We start from the raw sequence: 14,053 nt of genomic DNA on the forward strand, positions 1-14,053 counted from the left end.
GCCAATGAGATACACATGGAAGTCTCTAAGAAGGCCATCCCTTCTGGAATAAAAAAGGCAATACCTCCTAGGAAGGAGAAAGATCTTTTTGTCCCTTTACCATTCTTCCTTCAGCCTGCCTGGCTTGGACATAAGGCCTGGAGGTGAGGCAGCCTCTTTCCATCATGAGGAGACATTCATGAGAAGGCTTACATGCTAAGTAGAAAGATAAAAGAAAAATCAGAAAAGCCATGAACTATCACACCTGAACTACCTACCTTCAGATTTCTTTTGTTTGGGACAAATTAATGCCTGTCTAATCCCTGTGTTTTGAGCGTTTCCACCCAAACGAAACCCTTTTCTTTGCTTTTCTTTGAGACAGGGTCTCACTCTGTCGCTCAGGCTGGAGTGCAGTGGTGCAATCTCGGCTCACTGCAACCTCCGCTTCGCTGGTTCAAGTGATTCTCATGCCTCTGTGTCCCCAGTAACTGGGATTACAGGCAAGCACCACCATGCCCGGCTAATTTTTGTATTTTTAGTAGAGATGGAGTTTCGCCATGTTGGCCAGGCTGGTCTCAAACTCTTGACCTCAAGTGATCCACCCACCTCGGCCTCCCAAAGTGCTGGGATTACAGGCGTGAGCCACCGTGCCTGGCCAAACAAAACCCTTTTCTAACTTATCTCCCTAATAAGGCCGTCAGGAGAGAAACCATACTTCATATCCTCAGCACTGTTCAGTACCTGCATACAGTGGGCATTCAATACATATTTCTTTAACCAATTAATAAATGTGCTCTTCATTGGAAGAAGTTGAAATACTTTACAAAACACAAAAACATTATTTAGGCAGAGAGTTTCTTGTTTCATAAGTAACCAAAATAAACAGAACAGAAAAAGTAAATTAACAGGTCAAATTTCAGATTGCCAAAGCAAGTAACAACAGGAACTTTGCTTTTTCAAAGAAAATTCCCTCCACTGCAGAACAATGTAGTAGTAGTAGTAGTAGTAGTAGTAGTAGTAATGATAATAATAAATGTTTATTAGCTCGATCTTAACATAGCAAAACCACAAGACAGATACTATTATTATCCCTATTCTATAGCCAAGGAATCTGAGATACAGAGGCCCAAGGCCACACACAGCTAGTTAGTGGCAGAACTAGGATACAAATTCAGGTAATCAGGCCAGAACCTGCCCTCTTAACCACTATAACCATACTAATTAAATAATAAAGAATAACTCAAGCACAATTATTCACTTCAAAGTCTATTTTTAATTTACGAGGAAAATGTTTTTAAAAGTAAACACTGCTAAATCTTGAAATACCAGTTCCTCATCTTGTTTTAGTTGGTTGTTTGGATACCCAAAGTATTAAGGTAGCATATTTCATTGATGTGTTTTTAGTAAGCTACGCTTTTCTAGCAACTTCTGTTTTTTGTTTTTTGTTTTTTTTTTGAGACAGAGTCTCGCTCTGTCGCCCAGGCTGGAGGGCAGTGGCGTGATCTCCACTCACTGCAAGCTCTGCCTCCCGGGTTCACACCATTCTCCTGTCTCAGCCTCCCAAGTAGCTGGGGCTACAGCTGCCCGCCACCATGCCCGGCTAATTTTTTTGTATTTTTCAGTAGGGACGGTTTCACCGTGTTTGCCAGGATGGTCTCAATCTCCTGATCTCGTGATCCCCCCGCCTCGGCCTCCCAAAGTGCTGGGATTACAGGCGTGAGCCACCATGCCCGGCGCAACTTCTGTTTCAAAGGGTGACTACCAGGAAGACACACTTAGCCAGACTTAATGACCTGGAAATTAGGTCATTTTTCAATCCCTAAGGCAAGTAAAATAATACCAAGCCCCATCCCTACAGCTGCTATTTACTCTCAGATTGACCCACTCACAATGGATAGATGCAATCGGTTTAATTATATTGAAGAGCTGGTCTTATTAAGAACTACACCTTAGGGAGGACAACTAAAGGGAGGGTTACATGGTAACAAAACTCTTCCTCTGACAGCCAGTGCATCTATCCTCTTGGCCTCTCCCAGTTATCTTCAAATAATTTATGTGTGTGTAAAATAAGGAGAGGGCTTTCTTCTCTATCCTGTGGCAAATTATAAACTCACATTCTGCTTCTTACTAAAAAAGGGTAAGAAATACTACTGATCACACAGGGCGGACAAGCCCCTCTGGTATAAAAAGCCAATAAAAATGATTGTGTATAAGGGAAAATCATTCAGAGTCTGTGCCATTCAGTGCATCATTGTTTGGAAATTTGTCTTTTTTAAAAATTTTTTAATTCTTCGCTAAGACAGCAGAAGAGGTGATTTATTGCATGCTTGTTTTTTATACTCAGCCACAAGTGAACACAGAAATAGTCCAGAATGTAACAGGTCCAGGGCAAAGAACAATCATGGGCTGTTTTGGTTACAAGCAAGGTGGGTCTCAGAGGTGCTTTCCGTGATCAGATGGTGATGGAAGCTCTAGATCCACTTAGACAGCAGCATGCAGTCCAACAACTTGTACCAGCATCTCCAGCCTCTGGCATTCCATGTTTCTGGGTACACAAGCTACTGGTTGACTTGGACGTCTGCCTCATCTTTCTTCCTTTGTACTTCAGCCTGTGCATTCACGTCTTCCTCCACTTGGTTCTCATGGCATAGAGGTTTCCAAGAAGATGGCACTAATGCCGAGAGAAAAACAATTAAATAAAAATATGTATAGGGCACTGGGATCCCTAGCATAGTGAGTTGTATACATTATCTAGTGAGATGTTAAAAAATGTTTTTGAGGTTTTGAAAATGTTCTCTAACATAATTGACAAATTTATAACATAGGAGAGAATTTTTTTAAATGTATTTCATTTGCCTTTTCTTTTTCAAGAATGTGCTTCACCTCATTTGCCTCTAAGACATCGCATTTTATAAGTGTGAGAAAGAAAGAGGGAAAAGTCATGGCCCATTCCTTTCTCGTTACTGATCAGATTCTTGGCAGCCGCCTCTTGGATTTTTTCCCACAAAGATATGATTTTTCTACCTGTTAATGACTTGCTCACTGTAGATATTTCACTTACACTAAACAAAACCACACTTTGTGTTTAAGTCATTTTTTCTTTGGCTATTTGTTCAAGTGCTATGTGGGTCCTAAACTATAATCGGGCTTCCTTGGAATAGTCTTTGTAATTTCTTACATTGTCTAGGTTTTTTGTTGCTCTGGCATAGTCTCCTTTTAGATAGTGCAAGATTCCCAGTTCATAGTAAGTATATGGCACCAAATAGTGGTCATATTTTAATAATTTCTCCTTTTGAATGACACGATTAAAGTAATACTCAGCCTTTGAATATTTGCCTAAGTGTTTCAGGCATAGGCCTTTCAGTAAATTTAATAAACTTATGTCATCTGTGCCATACTCTTTATGTGGATTTTCTTGTAAAAGATCTTCTCCTTTGTCGATTATTGATAGCCAGCTTGAAATAAGCTCATTCTTTTTGCTCATGACTCGGAAACCACTCCAGGCATAAATGAACTCCAGAAGGGGCTGGGCTGTAAACCAGCCGATTGTAGTACCATAGCGCTGACCCTTCTCTGCAACAAACTTCTCTATTGGCACAGAACTGCCTAAAAATTACTTTTCAGGCTTTCCACTTTTAAGAAGAGAGAGTTCATATTCTCACTTGCTGATTTCACAAAATCGGAAGGAAGCAAAGCCAGGATGATGGCTTTACTGTACATGTATATTGCCTTGGACCATCTGCTGTGTTGAGACAGTAGATTGGCATAGTGGTAAGCCTGCCTCCAATCCTGCAGTAAAATGTGGCACCACATGAATTCCCAGTAACAGAGGTGATGAACCTGCTTCCATTCATTCTGAGTAAAAATGCACTCCTGTAATTTTAGCTGTGCATTTTCAAAATCTCCTTTCAACATACTAGAACATGCATGGAAAAATTTAAATATGACACAGTTCGGAAACTTCTTGAGGTAGACTAGGAAGAGATCCTCTGTAGCAGAATTGTAAACCTTTTCAACACCAAAAGCTACATAGATATAATTGTAATAAAAGAGTAGAGTCAAAAGACTTAAGATATTATTTATATGGGTTTCAGATGCACTCTCATGAAGCAAAGCCAAGCCCACTTCTCTATCACCAGAATATCCAAAAATATTGAGTAGTTTAAGTATCCTTGGTGGCATAAGGGATAACATCAGATTGAATGCTCCAAGTCCAAATTTTATACCTCCAACCAGGTGTTTGTGGGCTTTGCTTTGGTTGTCAGGTATCTGTGTTAATACTTGTTGACAGTCTTTGTATATTTGGTAACTTAACCCAACACTGATCTCTCTTTTAAGAAAAGCAAGCATGCTTTCATCCTGTATACATGACGTAAAGGATTTCAAGATCAAACACTCAGCATAACAGACTTCTGTGTGCAATTCCTCTTCTGTGATAGCTGTTATTCCCTGTCTACTTACTAGATGAGACAATGTCATTTTAGTTTTTTTCAGAAATTACCACAGGTTTTCAAAGCGTCCTTTGCAGCCATCATTCCAATCTGTAAATCCTGTGGCTCAAAAGTCAGGACGGCCTTGACAACCATAAGGAAACCATACATTAGGGAATGGTACATGTTGTTTTTAGACCATGGGTGAATGAGATTTATTGCATCTGAGAATCTGTTATTTAGAAATAAATACAATCCAATGGTACATTCTTCCAAGGAAGATGGTAGATTCATTGTTGTTGCCATAGGGATACTTTCACAGGCATCTTCAAACTCGTCCTCCTGATTACTTTTTATTTTATTTAGAGTAAGTGACATATTTGTTTCCCCACTTACAGATGAGAAATATCTGAAGTGGAAGTGGAGTGACGTGGTTGTAATGAGGGTAGCTCCTCATCTCCTGATTGAGGTCACTTCTTCCACACAAAGCTCAGTCTGAGGTGTTGCTGTTACAATAGAGGCAAACAACCAGCTGTAAGGTGCGGCATTAGGATATTATCATCTATGTCAGACAATTGGGGAACAAAAAAAAATTGTAGTTACCCAGAAGATGCATTTCTGAAAAGTTCAAATCATTTGGAATGTACTAAACAAAACATGCTTTTTAAAAAATTTCTAAATTTAACTATAGATGAGGAAAAAATGCTTTTTTAAAAACACTATAGGCCGAGCGCGGTGGCTCACGCCTGTAATCCCAACACTTTGGGAGGCCAAAGCGGGCGGATCACCTGAGGTCAGGAGTTCAAGACCAGCCTGGCCAACATGGTGAAACCCCGTCTCTACTAAAAATACAAAAAAAAATTAGCCGGGCGCGGTGGCGGGCACCTGTAATCCCAGCTACTCAGGAGGCTGAGGCAGGAGAATCACTTGAACCCGGGAGGCGGAGGTTGCAGTGAGCCGAGATCGTGCCATTGCACTCCAGCCTGGGGGAGAAGAGTGAGATTTCGTCTCAAAAAAATAAATAAATAAATAAATAAATAACTGCAAAGTAAATCCTTTGTAAGCAAAAGAATTCTTTTGTAACCATTCCTCCAACATATCAATTTCATAAGATCAAGTTTTCTATATTTGTGTTGTAGAACTGTACTGTGATAGCCTTAAAATTTCTCTATGGGAAGGCCTTGGGGGACAAGAATCTGGCCGGAAAAGGGAATGTATTTATGTAGCTCTCTATTTTTCTTTTCTTTTTTGAGACACTGTCTTGCCCTGTTGCCTAGGATGAAGTGCAGTGGTGCGATCTCAGCTCACTACAACATCTGCCTCACAAATTCAGGAGATCCTCCCACCTCATCCTCTCAAATAGCTGGGACTATAGGCATGCACCACCACACCCAGCTACCTTTTTTTTTTTTTTTTGGATTTTTTGTAGAGATGAAGTTTTGCCATGTTGCCCAGGCTAGTCTCGAATTCCTGGGCTCAAGTGATCCACATGCATCTGCCTCCCAAAGTGTTGGGATTACAGTCGTGAGCCACTGGGCCTGGCCTAAAACTAACTTTTAATGAAATGAAATGTTATGGTCAGTTATATAGAACTTTGGACATGGAGAGAGTTGTGTAAACCTAGAAAGATTTCCTAGCATTGTTTCTGTTAGAAAAAAGAAATTCAGACTTGGTGCGGTGGCTCACGCCTCTAATCCCAGCACTCCGGGGAAGACGAGATGGGCAGATCACGAAGTCAGGAGTTTGAGACCAGCCTGGCCAACATGGCAAAACCTTGTCTCTACTAAAAATACAAAAATTAACCGGGCATGGTGGCGGGTGCCTGTAATCCCAGCTACTCGGGAGGCTGAGGCAGAAGAGTCGCTTGAACTCAGGAGGCGGAGGTTGCAGTGAGCCGAGATTATGCCATTGCACTCCAGCCTGGGCAACAAGAGCAAGACTCCGTCACAAAAAAAAAAGAAAAAAAAAAAAGAAAAAAGAAATTCCAATGTTAATAGTTGTTATCACAGCATTAATATAGTATTTGGTAGGAAATCTTTTTTTTCTACTAGGAGTCATTTAATATCTGGAAACTGGGGAGGGAGTGGGTACAATGGAAGGCCCATTACAAATAGCAAGCTGGGATTACAGGCATGAGCCACGGCACCTGGCCTTAACCTAGCTTTTAAAAGGTTAGTGATTACTGTTGCTAACAACCTGAAACATAACTGAATCCGCAGTGTAAAAACAAGCATTTATCAGGCCAGGCACAGCCAATTAACTTGCTACAAGAGCAAAACTCCGTCTCAAAAGAAATAAAAATGAAATAAATAAATAAAAGCTAGGTTAATTATACATTTATCTGACAGGCTCAGTTCTGAGTGGAAAAGCCATGTAGCCAATTAAAAGGGAAATTTTTTTTCTCCTTTATTTTTTTGAAATGGAGTCTCACTCTACCACCCAGGCTGGAGTGCGGTGACACGATCTCAGCTCACTGCAACCTCTGCCTCCCATGTTCAAACGATTCTCCTGCCTCAGCCTCCCGAGTAGCCGGGATTACAGGTTCATGCCACCCTACCTGGCTAATTTCTGTATTATTAGTAGAGGCAGGGTTTCACCATGTTGGCTAGGCTAGTCTCAAACTCCTGACCTCAAGTGATCCACCCTCCTTGGCCTCCCAAAGTGCTGGGATTACAGGAGAGAGCCACCACCCCTCACCAAATTTTTGTGTTTTTAGTAGAGACAGGGTTTCACCATATCGGCCAGGCTGGTCTCAAACTCCTGACCTCAGGTGATCCACCTGCCTCCACTTCCCAAAGTAGTGGCATTATAGGTATGAGACACTGCGCCCAGTCCTATTTTTGTAATGTGACATTTTTATTTTTCTTTTCTTTTATATATAGAGATGAAGTATTTCTATGATGCCTGGCCTAGTCTCAAACTCAAGTGAGTTCAAGCTTGAGTTCAAGCCTGGGCTCAAGCAATCCTCCGACCTAGGCCTCCCAAAGTGCTGGGATTACAGGCATGAGGCACTGCACCCAGCCTGTATTTTTAAACGTTTGTCTTCTGATTATGTTTCTTGTATCTGTCTTCACCACTGATTACGACTGGCACTTAATTAAACTAAATTATGCTGGGAGTAGTGGGTCACGCCTGTAATCCCAGCATTTTGAGAGGCAGAGGTAGAGGCGTGCCGAGGTAGGAGGATCATCTGATCCCAGGAATTCAAGACCAGCTTGGGCAACATGGCGAAACCCTGTCTCTACAAAAAAATACAAAAATTAGCCGGATGTGGTGGGGCATGCCTGTGTCCCAGTTACTCTAGAGGCTAAGGTGGGAGGATCACCTGAGTCTGGGGAGGTCAAGCCCACAGTGACCTGTGTGGGTGATAGAGTGAGACAAAGAAAAGAACAAGAACAAGAACAAGAACAAGAACATAGGCCGGGCACGTGGCTCGCCAGGACCAGTGGCTCACGCCTGTAATCCTAGCATTCTGGGAGGCCGAGTGGGGTGGATCACCTGAGATCAGGAGTTGAGGTAAGGAATGTGGTGGTACACGCCTGTAGTCCCAGCTACTTGGGAAACTGAGGCACAAGAATCGCTTGAACCCGGGAAGCAGAGGTTGCAGTGAGCTGAGATCGCGCCATTCACACTCCAGTCTGAGCAACAGAGTGATACTCTGTCTCAAAAAAAAGAAACAACCTAAATTAACATTTACCAGATCGTTATGATTATTTTCAGTATACATATACTATAACAAACTTAAGATAATCATTTAACTGTTAATACTACAAAAGTCAGAAAAATATACCAGTGAATACAAAGGACTGATGTCCTTAAAGTAGAAAGAGTTCCTATGAATCAGTAAGCTAGAACATACACCCCAGCAGAAAAAAATCAGCAAAGGACATAAACAAATTGCCAATAAGCATAATGTTCAACCTCACTGTAAATCAACAAAATACAAATTAAAAAATATAAGATTCTTTTTGTTGTTGTTGTCTCAGGAGTCTCTCTCTGTCATCCAGGCTGGAGTGCAGTGGCATGATCTTTGCTCACTGCAACCTCTGCCTTCCGGGTTTAAGTGATTCTCCTGTCTCAGCCTCCTGAGCAGCTGGGATTACAGGTGTGTGCCAGCATGCCCGGCTAATATTTGTGTTTTTAGTGGAGACGGGATTTCACCATGTTTGCCAGGCTGGTCTCGAACTCCTGACCTTGTGATCTGCCCACCTTGGCCTCCCAAAGTGCTGGGATTACAGGCGTGAGCCACCACGCCTGGCCAAAAAGATCCCTTTTTTTTTTTTTTTAGACAGAGTCTTGCTCCGTCGCCTAGATTGGAGTGCAGTGGCACAATCTCAGCTCACTACAAGTTCTGCCTCCTGGGTTCACGCCATTCTCCTGCCTCAGCCTCCTGAGTAGCTGGGACTACAGGCGCCCTCCACTACGCCCGGCTAATTTTTGTATTTTTAGTAGAGACAGGGTTTCGCCACGTTAGCCAGGATGGTCTCGATCTCCTGACCTCGTGATCCGCCTGCCTCAGCCTCCCAAAGTGCTGGGATTACAGGCATGAGCCACCATGCCCGGCCCAAAAATCCATTTTTAAAATCAAATTTGGCAGATTAAAAAATTAACATCCAGTATTAAGGAAGGTACTGAGAATCAAATACCATTGCAGATTTGTTGTTTTTCACTTCAGCATTACCTATAACATAAAACATGAAAGCAATCTAAACTTCTTACGAGAGGATTCCTAATTAATGGAATACTATGCAAACAAAACGTTGTAGAAGAATATTTAATGACTTAGAAAATTGTTTATGGCACAATGCATTGTATTAGTTGGGGTTCTCCAGGGAAACAAAACCAGTAGGATATCTATATCTATATCATCTATCTATCTATCAAGATTTAGTGTAAGGAATTGGCTCATGTAATTATAGAAGTGAAATAGTTTGAGTTTGCAAATCTATCAAAAAATAAAATGTCAATACTACAGGACTTTTAAAGAAAACAGACAGTCACAAATAGTGACTAGGAAGGTATAAAACTGAATGTGATTTTTAATTTTTTTTTTTTTTGAGACAGGGTCTTGCTATCTCGTCCAGACTGGAGTGCAATGTCATGATAGCTCACTGTGATCTCTGCCTCCCAGGCTTAAGCCATTCTCCTGCCTTAGTCACTCAAGTAGTCGGGGTTACAGCTGCATGCCACCATGCCTGGCTAATTTTTGTATTTTTAGTAGAGACGGGGTTTCACCATGTTGGCCAGACTGGTCTCAACCTCCTGACCTCAGATGATCTGTCTGCCTCTGCTTCCCAAAGTGCTGGGATTACAGGTGTGAGCCACCGCACCCAGTCTTGAATGTGATTTTTAAAAAAAGATTCATGGGGCCGGGCGCGGTGGCTCATGCCTGTAATCCCAGCACTTTGGGATGCTGAGGAGGGCAGATAAGGAGGGCAGGAGTTTAAGACCAGCCTGACCAACATGGTGAAACCTGTCTCTACAAAAAATACAAAAAATTAGCCAGGCGTGGTGGCATGGGCCTGTAATCCCAGCTACTCAGGAGGCCGAGGCAGAAGCATAGCTTGAACCAGAGTGGCGGAGGTTGCATGCCATTGCACTCCAGCCTGGGCAACAGAGCAAGACTCCATCTCAAAAAAAAAAAAAAAAAGAAAACAAAACAAAAAGAAAGAGGCCAGGCGCAGTGGCTCACTCGTGTAATCCCAGCACTTTGGGAGACCAAAGTGGGCCTGGGCCTAGGAGTTCCAGACCAGCCTGGGCAGCACGGTGAGATTCCCTTCCCCATCTCCCCGACCCCCACCATCTCTACAAAAAAATAAAAAGCCAGGAGTGCTGTTGCATGCCTGTAGGTCCAGTTAGTCAGAAGCTGAGGTGGGAGGATCCCTTGGGCCTGCGAGTTCCAGGCTGCATGAGTTGAGATCATACTCCAGCCTGGATCAGGGAGAGAGACCCTGTCTTAAAAACAAACGCAAACAAACAAAAACCCACCCCACTGTTTCCTAGAATTATTCTGTCCAATTATGTACCATGGAACGTTGTTTACTGTTGTTTTTGGCTTTGTTTTTTAATTGTTTGTGGAGATGGGGGTCTTATCATATTACCCAGGCTGCTCTTGAACTGGACTCAAGCAATCCTCCTGCTTTGGCCTCCCAAGTGCTGGGATTGCAGGTATGAGCCACTAGGCTCAGTCCATTGTATTTTTATGCATAAATACCTTTATTCCTTCTTTAGAAAAACAGCCCCTGGGCCAGGCACGGTGGCTCACACCTGTAATCCCAGCACTTTGGGAGGCCAAGTCAGGCGGATCACCTGAGATCGGGAGTTCCAGACCAGCCTGACCAACATGGAAAAACCCCGTCTCTACTAAAAATACAAAATTAGCTGGGTGTGGTGGCACATGCCTGTAATCCCAGCTACTCAGGAGGCTGAGGCAGGAGAATTGCTTGAACCCAGGAGGCGGAGATTGCAATAAGCCGCGATGGCGCCATTGCACTCCAGCCTGGGCAACAAGAGCAAAACTCTGTCTCAAAAATAAATAAATAAATAAATAAATAATAGTAATAAATAATAAAATTATTTTAAAAAAATAATACAGACAGGGTCTTGCCATGTTGCCCAGGCTGGTCTCAAACTCCTGAGCTCAAGCGATCCACCCACCTCTGCCTTACGAGTGTTGGGATTACAGGCATGAGCCACCTTATCCGGCCGTTTCATAATACAATGTAACATTCCTCAGAAAACCTCACCATTACCTAGATTGTTTTACACACCTAAACCATCCATTTAGGTAATATTTTTATCAGTGGGGCATTCCTACATCACATTATTCCTTTTCCTAGTTTCACTCTTGAAGTTGGTCAAAGCACTGCAGTTCTTTAACTATTGCTGTCTCTAGCCTCTCATCTTTTAGTACTGATGGTTCTCCTGTACTTGGCTAATGAGAAATTAATTTCTTAATACAGTATGAAAGAATTATGAACATGCCTCTTCCTTCCCAGAATGTCCTAACAGCATTCTAGAGGAAACAGAAAATCATGAAATGTTGAAAAAGAAAAGCAGAACATAGCCGTTTGGCTTGACCTACACTACACACATACACAGCACATACATAAATACATATTAAAGACTAGTATTTGGCTCTCCCTCTCCCTCCCCCCTCCCCCTCCCCCTCCCCCTCTTCCTCTCCCCAGGGTCTCCCTCTCCCTCTCTTTCCACGGTCTCCCTCTGATGCCGAGCCGAAGCTGGACTGTACTGCTGCCATCTCGGCTCACTGCAACCTCCCTGCCTGATTCTCCTGCCTCAGCCTGCCCAGTGCCTGCGATTGCAGGCGCGCGCCGCCACGCCTGACTGGTTTTCGTATTTTTTTGGTGGAGACGGGTTTTCGCTATGTTGGCCGGGCTGGTCTCCAGCTCCTAACCGCGAGTGATCCGCCAGCCTCGGCCTCCTGAGGTGCCGGGATTGCAGACGGAGTCTCGTTCACTCAGTGCTCAATGGTGCCCAGGCTGGAGTGCAGTGGCGTGATCTCGGCTCGCTACAACCTCCACCTCCCAGCAGCCTGCCTTGGCCTCCCAAAGTGCCGAGACTGCAGCCTCTGCCCGGCCACCACCCCGTCTGGGAAGTGAGGAGCGTTTCTGCCTGGGCGCCCATCATCTGGGATGTGAGGAGCCCCTCTGCCTGGCTGCCCAGTCTGGAAAGTGAGGAGCGTCTCTGCCCGGCCGCCATCCCATCTAGGAAGTGAAGAGCGTCTCTGCCCGGCCGCCCGTCGTCTGAGATGTGGGGAGAGCCTCTGCCCTGCTGCCCCTTCTGGGAAGTGAGGAGCGTCGCTGCCCGGCCGCCCCGTCTGAGAAGTGAGGAGCCCCTACGCCCGGCAGCTGCCCCGTCTGGGAAGTGAGGAGCGTCTCCGCCCGGCAGCCACCCCGTCCGGGAAGGAGGTGGGGGTCAGCCCCCGCCAGGCCAGCCGCCCCATCCGGGAGGGAGGTGGGGGGTCAGCCCCCGCCCGGCCAGCCGCCCCGTCCGGGAGGGAGGTGGGGGGGGTCAGCCCCCTGCCCGGCCAGCCACCCCGTCCGGGAGGTGAGGGGCGCCTCTGCCCGGCCGCCCCTACTGGGAAGTGAGGAGCCCCTCTGCCCGGCCACCACCCTGTCTGGGAGGTGTACCCAACAGCTCATTGAGAACAGGCCATGATGACAATGGCGGTTTTGTGGAATAGAAAAGGGGGAAAGGTGGGGAAAAGATTGAGAAATCGCATGGTTGCTGTGTCTGTGTAGAAAGAAGTAGACATGGGAGACTTTTCATTTTGTTCTGTACTAAGAAAAATTCTTCTGCCATGGGATCCTGTTGATCTATGACCTTACCCCCAACCCTGTGCTCTCTGAAACATGTGCTGTGTCCACTCAGGGTTAAATGGATTAAGGGCGGTGCAAGATGTGCTTTGTTAAACTGACGCTTGAAGGCAGCATGCTCGTTAAGAGTCATCACCACTCCCTAATCTCAAGTACCCAGGGACACAAACACTGCGGAGGGCCGCAGGGTCCTCTGCCTAGGAAATCCAGAGACCTTTGTTCACTTGTTTATCTGCTGACCTTCCCTCCACTATTGTTCTGTGACCCTGCCAAATCCCCCTCTGTGAGAAACACCCAAGAATGATCAATTAAAAAAAAAAAAAAAAAAGAATAGACTATAGGCCAGGCATGGTGGCTCACACCTGTAATCCCAGCACTTTGGGATGCCAAGTTGGGTGGATCACTTTAGGTCGGGAGTTCGAGACCGGCCTGGCCAAGATGGCGAGACCCCTGTCTCTACTAATATTACAAAGATTAGCTGGGCATGGTGGCTCATGCCTATAATACTTTGGAGGCTGGGGCACAAGAATCACTTGAACCTGGGAGGCGGAGGTTGTAGTGAGCCAAGATCGTGCCACTGCACTCCAGCCTGGGTGACAGAGCAAGACTCTGTCTCAAAAAAAAAAAAAAAAAAAAAAAAAAAAAAGACTAGTATTTTTTAGCATAGACTACTTATTTATATTAAAAATAGATTATTGGTATGGCAGAGGGGGAAGTTGGGGTCCAGGAGGCGGAGTCTGAGGTCTGCCCACTTCTTGCCCTGCCTTAAAAACAAAAAAACAAACAAAATAGACTAATGTGCAAAAGGTTTAAATTTTTTTTCCTTTCTTGTTTTAACGTTTTCACATCCAAGCTCAAATGGTGATAATGACTTAAAAGTGAAACTGAAATGGTGAGAGAAGTAAGATTAAAAAGGGAACTTTTTCTTTAATATTTATCTGGAAATACCAAATGTAGAAAATGCAGATACATTTTGAAAACTGCTGTAAAAGGCTTATGAATTACTCCCCTTTCCTAAACTAATAATATTGTTAAAATTTAACAATAGTAACATGTTAATAACTAATATTTCATATTAGGAAATATTACAATATTTGAAGAAAGTAGTTTTCATATTCAAACAATCTGAGAATGTAATCTAAATTTAACAGATTTCTAGAGGCAGAAACTTATGTGGGTGAATGTGATTTCAACAAGAATCAGCAGGAATAAAAGTTCTCTGCACAGTAAAATCTCCCTGATTTGGACTGACATTTAGTGAAAAGAATTGGTTGCCTGTTCTTAGAGAAAGAGTGTTCAGTAGAA

General features: G+C 43.9%; 1 protein-coding gene across 1 annotated transcript; it reads right to left on the bottom strand.

Annotated features, from left to right (window-relative positions):
* Nucleotides 1-3,064: 3,064 nt before the first annotated feature.
* On the bottom strand, nt 3,065-4,787 carry LOC100988243 (tetratricopeptide repeat protein 39B-like). Its single transcript, XM_034952445.3, is given in 3 exon segments — nt 3,065-3,594; nt 3,597-4,463; nt 4,466-4,787. Coding segments are annotated over 3 exon segments (1,719 nt in total).
* Between the last annotated feature and the right edge of the window lie 9,266 nt (nt 4,788-14,053).

This window comes from Pan paniscus, chromosome 12 (assembly GCF_029289425.2).
Source record: "Pan paniscus chromosome 12, NHGRI_mPanPan1-v2.0_pri, whole genome shotgun sequence".
NCBI lineage: Eukaryota > Metazoa > Chordata > Mammalia > Primates > Hominidae > Pan > Pan paniscus.